This window comes from Cottoperca gobio, chromosome 18, assembly GCF_900634415.1.
Source record: "Cottoperca gobio chromosome 18, fCotGob3.1, whole genome shotgun sequence".
NCBI classification, from domain to species: domain Eukaryota; kingdom Metazoa; phylum Chordata; class Actinopteri; order Perciformes; family Bovichtidae; genus Cottoperca; species Cottoperca gobio.
The window spans coordinates 5,550,489-5,561,004 of record NC_041372.1 but is presented as its reverse complement, the minus strand read 5'-3'; the positions used below and the strand labels follow the sequence as shown (position 1 = coordinate 5,561,004).

The 10,516-nt window shown below is 38.6% G+C and overlaps 2 protein-coding genes across 3 annotated transcripts; one reads left to right on the top strand and one right to left on the bottom strand.

The window, feature by feature from the left end:
• Positions 1-838: 838 nt before the first annotated feature.
• Positions 839-9,496, top strand: LOC115023978 (uncharacterized). The gene is made up of 5 exons (XM_029455348.1): positions 839-908; positions 7,353-7,499; positions 7,635-7,712; positions 8,286-8,606; positions 9,492-9,496. The coding sequence occupies exons 1-5, from the start codon at positions 857-859 to the stop codon at positions 9,494-9,496; spliced, it is 603 nt and encodes a 200-aa protein (XP_029311208.1). The 5' UTR covers positions 839-856.
• On the bottom strand, positions 1,077-6,116 carry LOC115023444 (uncharacterized). Of its 2 annotated transcripts, none has more exons than XM_029454420.1 (6): positions 6,071-6,116; positions 5,556-5,894; positions 5,406-5,447; positions 5,188-5,289; positions 5,045-5,079; positions 1,077-1,287 (listed from the first exon to the last, which is right to left on the bottom strand). In XM_029454420.1, the coding sequence occupies exons 1-6, from the start codon at positions 6,114-6,116 to the stop codon at positions 1,165-1,167; spliced, it is 687 nt and encodes a 228-aa protein (XP_029310280.1). In that variant the 3' UTR covers positions 1,077-1,164. The 2 variants fall into 2 exon arrangements, with proteins under 2 accessions (XP_029310280.1, XP_029310281.1); XM_029454421.1 differs by having other exon boundaries at positions 5,188-5,229.
• Positions 9,497-10,516: the final 1,020 nt, after the last annotated feature.

Sequence of the window (10,516 nt, the reverse complement as noted above, 5' to 3'; positions counted from 1 at the left end):
AAGGCCAGTCTTCCTGTGGCTTTCGGTTCAGTTGAAGTCTTTTCACCACAGTGAAAAGGGGGAAGGTGCACAAGACTTGTTGTTGCCAACTTGTGTATGCAAACACAGCCGATGCGGAAATCCACGACATTGTATTATTTTAAAACACAATTAACTTGTCAGCATTCAATAGAGACAATTATATAATTAAAAAAAGTAAAATAGAGAAAAATACAGTGTACGATCAAAGACAAACTAAATTAAAAAAGCACGTGAGAGCCAAAGCTAAACAGTAGGAGAAAAATAATGTATTGACTTGAATATTGAAAAGATTTCACAAAATCTAAATTCCTTATGGTAATATACTGGATATATACTGCATGCAGTTGCTGCACCTGTTTACATATAAAAAGGAAGGGGCAAAAGTCTGATGCATGCTACACGACCTTTGTCACAGTTTGCCTGTTCCAGTCACGTTTGTGACATCTGGGGCAGAAAAGCCTCATGTTGGCATAGAATCCACAACACAAACAATATGCTGTACAACATGGCTTCAAATAAGGTGAAAATGCACACGAGTTAAGGAATGACACTTTTAGTAACATTACTGTTGGTCTTTGAAAGCAGCAAGTCATTTGATGTTTGTGGTCACTTCCTGTGTGTTTGTCACTGCACAGTGCTGTTAATTCTATTGTTATTTAGTTTCTACTTTTTTCCCCAGTACAAATACAGAAGCTGATATTATTTATTCAAAACCGAGTAGGTCGGTTTTTCACTTTTTACACGTTGCTACAAAGCTTTGACTTTAGAGGCGTCGCGACTTTCATGTTCGCTGTGCTCAGACAACACTTGGCTGTCTCTTCCTGTGAAGTGATGCATGTCTCACTCACTCCTCCCGACCCCTGAGCACCATTTGATTCTCCATATGAGTAAGTTTGACTTCATTATCGTCAGTGTCCTTTGTGGCTCCTCCTCCTCCTCAAACAATATATATGTTGTTCCTCTCAGATGGAGATTGGAGGCAGAAAAACAAGACTTTTTTTTGCGGGAGAGAGACAGAAAGAAAAATAAGAAATAAAATGCAAACTGACTTAGATTATAGGAACTTTATTTAAAAATGTTTGCCTTCGACTATGATAAAGCATCAGTTCTACTCTGAACAACAGTCACAGGGTCTTTCTGAGTCTATCTGGAGGCAGCATAAACAACATGAGTCTCCAATTGTCTCTCGGATGTGGGCCTCCTGCTTCTTATTGTCTTGTGAAGGAACCTCAGCTCTGCACAGTTCAGGTCATCAGATCCCACATTCTGTAAATCCATAATGTATTTCGGGTCACAATCTGTATTTTACACACGGTAACTACATTTTTCAGAAGCCTGCACACAATCTATACTGGCACATGTTCAATACTTGTTCATATACCACCAATAAGAAATGGCAAGAATATCTAATACTTGACCTTGTTTCTTTCAGGATGCAGTTCTTCATTAGTAGCTACGTGACAAACTATAAGCCTGATTAATATCACTGATCTGATATGACAGGATGACATGATGGATCATTTTGTGTCGGATTTAAAAACCCAGCAGCATTTTTTGGAGTTCTCTTATTGATGCTCAAATCTGTTCTTGTGCCAATCACCAACATGACTCCATTTCTGTACTACTCTCCACTTTGTGTTAAACCCTTTCAGTTGCTTTTCCATTTACATTAAAAGCATATTGTGGAAACTTGAGTCGTGGTTTCTATTTCTCAAGTCACTGGATTAAAAGGCAATATGGCTTGGCTCTGGTGGAAAAGTCTGTTTATCGATTTAAACTAAATGCGACTATGATGAAAACAGACTTAGCTAAATCATGACATACATATGTCCTCTAAGACAGAATAAGAAAAACAGACACTTTGATCGAGAGAGAGACAAACATGAGCTGGGAAACAATATTCCAAATTATTATTATTCTTTTGTTTCTGAGTTTGCCAAAATTAAAACGTCAAATAGGTGGATTTGTGGGTTGTTCCAAGAAAGAATAATTTAAACAAAAAAGAATCCTAGCTGTTGCAACATTTTAATTAAAACTAAGAATAATAATAATAATAATAATAATAATAATAATAATAATAATAATAATAATAATAATAATTGAAACCGAGGTTGTACAATGAATGACGAAAGCTCATTAAGAAAACACAAATTGCCCCAATTTTCAGTGTTTATAAGTTAATAATAATTATTAAAAAAGATAATTCTGTAAATGTTTGCTTGTTTTTAAATGTAGGGCAGAAAGGCTTCATTTTCTCTTTCTTGAGAAAAAAAAAAAACGATGAGCAAAATATACATAAAAAAACAAAAAAAAAAACATTTGATAGACAAGACAACACTTTAAAATGGTTAAAGTCTAGCAAATTGCTCTGTTAAAAAGATGCGTTTTTTGGCCTATTTTAAAAGCATCCACAGTCTGTGGCGTCCTCAGATGTTCAGGGAGAGCATTCCACAGTCTGGGAGCGGCAGAGCAGAAGGCGCGATCTCCCATGGTTTTGAGCTTGGTCCTGGGGGGAAGGAGGAGGTTAGCCTTTACAGAACGGAGGTTTCTTGTGGAGGTTTGTGGGGTGAGCAGTTCTCTGAGGTAGGATGGAGCATTTCCGTGAATGCACTGATGGAAGGGAGATTTTATAATCAATCCTGAGTGAGACCGGGAGCCAGTGCAGTGATTTGAGGATGGGTGTGATGTGTTCGTACTTTCACACTCTCATCAGGATCCTAGCAGCGCTGTTCTGGATGTATCGCAGCTTCTGGATGTTTTTGCTATGAATCCCGATGAGAAGTGCGTTGCAGTAGTCAAGTCTGGAGGAGACAAAGGCATGGACAAGCTTTTCACCATCTGACAGAGAGAATGTTGGGCGGAGTTTGGCAATATTTTTGAGGTGGTAGAAGGAGTTCTTGTATGTTTGTCTGATGTGGGCCTCAAAGGTCAGGTGAGGATCCATTTTAACACCCAGATTGGTGACTGTTGATGAGAATGGAATCTACTGGTTGAGTTGGTTGAGCATTTAAATGTGTTTCAGATGGCTACATCTAGCATGACCACATTCTGAGTAAGTAAGCCAAATATTTCTAAATTCGAGTTATTCTTCAAGGTATTAAACCTTAACTGTCAATTTAAAGTTTTAAAGATCACATCTGAATCTAGAGTTAAAAGTGGGAATTAATGGGAATATTGTTTTCTGTTAAAGAGGACTATTGTGACTAAGCTGTTCGATGCCACCTGCAGCAGCGCGAAACAACGTTACGGGCTTATCATGTGTTTAATGTATTACCTTGCTTCTTTCTGTCTTCAGTTTTTCATTTGCATCTAAATGACAAAAGATAAAAGTGTTGGTGTTGGAACTCATATCAAATTTTGAAATCCATCACAGAATGAAGCTTCACTATCAGCCCTGTGGATAGAGGAGATACACCTGGGCTTGATTCTGTTGATCTGTCTGAACCAGTCGGTCTGGGTTGGATGGCTGGAAATATTGGTGCAGAGCAGTGTGACTTCTCCACCAGGCTGGACCTCCACGGTCATTGAGACAGAGATCCAGCCTGAAACAAACAGCAGAGACAACACAATATATACTTGTTATAAAGCCACATGAAATCATACAATACCTCTTATTAAATGTTAGGAGGTAAGTAATACGTAAATACGTTTAAATTACAGCGAGCTAGAGGTACAATAACACAATTAGAAATTTAATTGAGAGTAATTCAATACCAATACTTACTGAGGTGGCACAGAAGTATGGCTGTTATTAAGGGGAAGCTCTCCATTGTGTGTACAAGGGTTTCACTGCAAGGGCACTTTATATCACTTTAAAGGGGGGTGGGGTATTGAATAGTTCATGAAAGCAAGCTCAAATCTTTTACCACACTGATATCTGTATCAGAAGCAATTTCAGACATGATATGCCTCAAATAATTTCAGACGGTATAAGTAAGTATATAAGTTGTCATGACATACATATGTCCTCTAAGACAAAATAAGAAAGACAGAAACTTTGATCGAGAGAGAGACAAGAAACATGAGCTGGGAAATAGGGAAACAATATTCCAAATTTATTTTTTGCCAGTGGATCCTTCCACACACAAGCCAGACATAAAACCACAATAGCAGTTTAATATAACAAAGCATCATTTCCACTCTGAGCTGCATTTCCACATGTTTCCTGAGTCTATCTGGTAGGCAGCATACACAACATTTGGCTCCAGCTCAATTTCAGATGCAGGTCTGCGGCCTCTTCTCGGCTTTTCCTGGAAACGTACAGCTGCGTAGTTCAGTTCATCTGAGCACGTATTCTGTAAATCAGAGTATTCAGAGTCGCATACTGTATCACACACAGTTTGGCTGAGTTTGCCAAAAAAAACAACATAAAATTGGCGGATTTGTGGGTTGTTCCAAGAAGGAATAATTTTAACTAAAATGAGTGTAAAATATTTTTTTAGCTAAGAACAAACTTGACTGTTAAAAGAATCCCAGCTGTTGCACAATTTTAATTAAAACTAAGAAAATCTCTGTTCAATAATTGAAACCGAGGTTGTACAAACAACAATAGGACATAGGACACATTGAATGACGAAAGCTCATTAAGAAAACACAAATTGACCCAATTTACAGTGTTCATAAGTTAATATTAAGAATAATAATAATAATACAAAAAAACAATTCTGTAAATGTTTGTTGTTTGTAAATGTACGCAGCAGTAGGGCAGAAAGGCTTCATTTTCTGTTTCTTTAGAAAATTAATCTACTGGTTGAGTTGGTTGAGCATTTAAATGTGCTTCAGATGGCTACAACTAGCATGATCACATTCTGAGTAAGTAAGCCAAATGCTAGCGAAATCTAAATTCTAGTTATTCTTCAAGGTATTGAATCTTAACTATCAATTTAAAATTTAAAAGATCACATCTGAAATTAGAGTTAAAAAAAAGAGATAAAGAGGACTATTGTGATTAAGCTGTGTGATGCCACCTGCAGCAGCGCGGGACAACGATAGTTACGGGCTTATCATGTGTTTAATTCATTACCTTGCTTCTTTCCGTATTCAGTTTTTCATTTACATCTAAATGACAAAAGATAAAAGTGTGATTAGTTCATTATAACTGATCATAAACTTTGCTTTGGATTTGTCCATAATTCACTGTGCAACAAATGATGAAATCCACTTTACCTCTCTGAAGGTTCTTGATTCTAGCAGCCAGAACAATGACGACTATAATGAGGAAAACAGCCAGACCACCCAGAATTAGGTTTGCCATTTCATCAGGCTCCTCTATAAAATAAATTATAGAATCAGACTCTGTTCTTTAGTCTGGTGGCTTTAGACATGGTTAACATTGTAATTACCGGATATGTGACTACTTGCGCAATAAAGAAGGAGAACCTTACCTTTAGTCTTCAAATCCACTTCACCGACATATTCATCGTTACCTTTCAAAAAGAGATGAAGAGGATTTCTTTTACACATATATAGATATACTGTCAATATGATGAGAAAAAGATATCTCTGAAAGAGGTAAGACTTAACTACAATCTTACCTTGAACGTTTACATATACTGCACCGACCATGACTGTATGTTTATCTATGTAAAATCCACAAAAATACAATCCAGAGTCAGATGAATCTACTTCCTTGATTTTAAGAAAGACAGTGGTGGTGTTGGAACTCATATTAAATTTTCCATTTTGAAATCCATCACAGAATGAAACTTCAGTATCAGCCCTGTGGATAGAGGAGATGCAGCTGGGCTTGGTTCTGTTGATCTGTCTGAACCAGTCAGTCTGGGTTGGATGGCTGGAAATATTGGTGCAGAGCAGTGTGACTTCTCCACCAGGCTGGACCTCCACGGTCTGAGTCACTGAGACAGAGATCCAGCCTGAAACAAACAGCAGAGACAACACAATATATACTTGTTATAAAGCCACATGAAGTCATTCAATACCTCTTATGAAAAATTAGGATGTAAGTAATACGTAAATACGTTTAAATTACAGCGAGCTAGAGGTACAATAACACAATTAGAAATTAAATTGAGAGTATTTCAATACTTACTGAGGCGGCACAGAAGTACGGCTGTTATTAAGGGGAAGCTCTCCATTGTGTGTACAAGGGTTTCACTGCAAGGGCACTTTCTATCACTTTAAAGGGGGGCGGGGTATTGAATAGTTGATGAAAGCAAGCTCAAATATTTTACCACACTGATATCTGTATCTGAAGCAATTCCAGACATGATATGACTCAAATAATTTCAGATGGTATAAGTAAGTATATAAGTTTGCTACAGCCATCATGGAAGATATCCTCACAATCTGTCACATCTATCACAATCTGATATGGCAGCTCAGGTGGCCAGACATGCGTAAATCTCTCTTTTGGCCTGTCCACATTGAGAGTCAGTACCACTGCTGTGCCATTAGCAAACTTTATTAGTGTGAATATCACTGGGCCGAGCATGTAACCCTGTGGGACACCAGTAGTGAGCATGAATGAGCTAGAGATGTTTTTTTTCAAACTCTCTGTGTTGTGTCCAAAACCAAGTGACAGAGGCCATATCGGTAGAAAGAACACACAGACAGCACTTTGAGTACCCACAGCATCTTTTATCAGAACAGAGACACCACTGTGCATGCACATACCTTTTCCTCTTCTTGTGCAATCAGCTGAGTCCTGCTCACCACATATATTCAACTTGCCCCCTCTAGAAGGCACTACAGATCTATGTCTGCCAAAGTAGCCTGCTCTTAAAACTATTTCTTTACCACTGCAATAAACATTCTAAACTTATCCAAGCAATACCCCTGTATTATGCGGTGTGTTACTTAAGAAAAGGTCGTCCTGTCTTTTAAAACTGTAGATTGAGTATGTGTTCTCCCCCTAACATGCGGTAAAAACAATGTACATGCCAAGTGGTCATTTAATGTCCGCCTCCATTCAAAAATGTGTTTTGGTTATTGTTACCTCAGTTAGATGTTTGAGTTTTACCACATGACAGAAAATGTATTTGCTGCTATATTTCTATTACAAATAGTGTGATCGTCAGACTTGACAGTTAGTGTTATGTTCATTTATCTTCTACTGAGGCCAAAACGGATGTTTGAGGTGTCACACAGTTTGACCCTATTAGCAACCAATCACATGGAGCCTCATTTTCAGGCTGGCGTCTGCTTTTTCCGCTTAAATCCTTCATTTGTTGAGATCTCTGAGACGATGCACATGTATATGATCCTCTGTGGAGTATGTAAGTCTATTAATATAAAATGTATTCAGATTGTGATTCTAATTAAAATGTTGACATCTTATGTTTCTATACCATTATCTTTTTTCTTTTACCTAGTTCATCTGTTGGCAGTGATCGAGCCGGCAGAAGTCAACCAGGACATTGGGGTTATATCCGCCAGTGTTGGGGACAATGTGACGTTACGGTGCTTCTACGACAGCCAAGTGGCAATGCACTTCTCCTGGTACCGACAAACCTTAGGAGGTAGACCGAAGCTCCTATCTACTGTTTACAAGTATAATCCATCCAAACTCCAATGGACGGAGGAGAACCCTCGTTTCTCTGTGCAAGGGAAGGAAGGGATAAATCATTTACACATCTCTGATGTCCACTTCTCAGATTCCTCCACATACTTCTGTGGAAGCTCACACTCCAACATCATTACATTTGGAGAGGGGGTCTTTCTAAGTGTCGAAGGTATTGTGCTTTCATTTTTCTTTGGCTTTGACTTGAGATGAAATGATTATACTGTATAACACTTGATAGTTTTAGGTATATGAACCAATCACAACCCTGTCTCCTGCAAAAATGACTTTCCCATACAACTAAACTGCATTCTCAATTACGTTTCTGGTTAAACATATTTTCTCCTGGATTACGGACAGTTTGAACACGTGGTTAACTCTAACGTTGTAAATTAAAACAAAACAGCAACAAAACTTCTTGGTTAGATTTGGTTAATGGTCATGATTTGGTTTAAAATAAGTAAATTTGTTACATTATTGATGTTCAGACGTAAATCCTCCTGCATAAACGGACTTACTTCTTACGTCACTTATTTGTGATGCGTAAAAAAGAAACGTAATCAAAGCATAATTGACAATGCAGTTTCAATGGTAAAACATTTTTTAGGAGACCAGACGGCCAATCTACACCCGTCAATTTGAAATGTAGTTTCACAGAAAAATAACTAAAAAGAGGCTTGTAATAATAAATAAATAATAATAAAGACACAAAATAGACAAATGCCTTTTTTTCTGCTAATTGTAGGAACCAACAAAATAGACCAGGGGCCAGTATCTGAGACCATCCAGCCAGGAGGCTCCGTGACTCTGAACTGTACCGTACACACTGGGAGCTGTGATGAAGAACACAGTGTTTACTGGTTTAGACAAGGATCTCACCAAGGAATCCTTCACACGCACGGGAGACGGTGTAAACACATCTCTTCAACAGGGTCTCCTTCACAGAGCTGCGTCTACCATTTGCAGAAGACTAACCTGAGCTCCACCGATGCGGGAACCTACTACTGCGCTGTGGCTTCCTGTGGGGAGGTTCTGTTCGGTAATGGGAGCAAGCTGTTTGTCAAAGGTGATATTGAAGACCAAATAGCCCAGATGAGAATCTTAGTCTGGCTCTCCATCATTAGAACTGGGATTATCATCTTCTTTGTAACTCTTTGCTCTTTGGTTTATATCAGAAAGAGCTGGAGAAGTCTTTAATGCAGATTTTGGCTAAAAATGTTCACCAGAATCTGTTACTGTTAAAGAATGTTACCCCCCCCCCCCCAAAAAAAAGAAAGTTAGATAAACATAATTTTGTGGCTTGGCTGTATTACACTTTTCTTAATAAAAGCAACTTTGACTAAGTTATTGTTTGTAGGTAGAGATATATCATCATCATTGTCATCTTCAGCTTATCCGGGGTCGGGGTCGTGGGGACAGCAGCTCCAGTAAGGAACCCCAAACTGTTCTTTTCCGGGCCACATCCACCAGCTCCGCCTGGGGGCGTTCCCAGGCCAGTGAGGAGATATAATCTCTCCACCGAGTCCTGGGTCTTCCCCGAGGTCTCCTCCCAGCTGGACGTGCCTGTAACACCTCACCTCACCGAGGGGAGGCGCCCAGGTGGCATCCTTACTAGATTCCTGAACCACCTCAATTGGTAGAGATATAATTAAAGCATAATGTGAACAAAAACATCTGTAAAAAAAAAAAGCACTATCAACGTAGTGGGAACAATTTTGAATCTATTGTCTAATCAACCCGTAAACGTTGTTCAGGTTTTCCTAACCACATCCCTACATAACCTCTGATTTTCGCTCACTAGCTGTGTGTGGTTAAACACAGAGCAACGCACTGTGTTGTGGAACATCAATCAACTTCTGCTTCTAAAAATATAGTTTGATCACAAAAATGGGTTCCTGTGTGCATTAAAAGACACTGACTCTGAAAGGTGTGGCTTGTTTTCTATGTTCAGAATAACGTTCAGTGAATGTACATAATGACATGCTTTTTCGCAAGGAATCCAATACAAAATAATTTCTATACAATAAATGAACTGAAAATAAAAATAAATGTGTTTTATTGTTCTGAACTGAATATTAAAATATTAAATATTAAAATATAGTGGTTATGACTTTAATGACTTCAAACCCACAGTGGGCATCATATTATTACAGCAGTAACGCTGTAGTAACTGACATGACAGTGCTATTGTTGTAGATGTTTATAGTTTACACACACACACACACACACACACACACACACACACACACACACACACACACACACACACACACACACACGCATTTTCTCAATGTCAAAGTGTAATATGATTGTATTGAAAGCATTGATCATAAATGAGACAACATCGCATTCACATTACTGCATTTGAAAACAATGGATTATAAAACATTGAATACAATTGTTAAAAAGTAAAGAAAACAAAGTAACAATGTGGAGACTTCCTGTTTGAAACTACACACACACAAAAGCAAAGGAAGCATCGGTTTGTAGATGCATATGCTTATGTCCGACCCTTCACAAAGAATACATGTATCTTATCTTTTGACTGCAGACCACGAGGGGGTTTGTAGCAACATGTTCTAAAACATGTGAAGACTGAACAGCGAAGTTGATGTAACTGTTGATGCTCGGTTCTGTGTGATTCCTGCAGCAAAGAATGTTCGAACCATCGGAGAACTTCATACTGAAATATCACCTCAACGCAAAGCACTTAGCAGCTAGCTCGGAGCTATATAGCACCGGCGCTGATGCTAAAGTGAGCGACCCATCTCGTCATCTCTCGATCAGGCGTTCAGACGCAGAATGAGTCGGTCTACCTGAGACACATTAACAACTCAATCGCGAAATGAATAGCAATGGACTGCAGGTGGTAGAGGACAGGGGGTTAATGGAGGCTTTACAGATGGCGTCAAATGACACAACTTTTAAGCCGCCTCAAGATATTGTTTATTATGGAATGAAAGATGTTATGCCAGA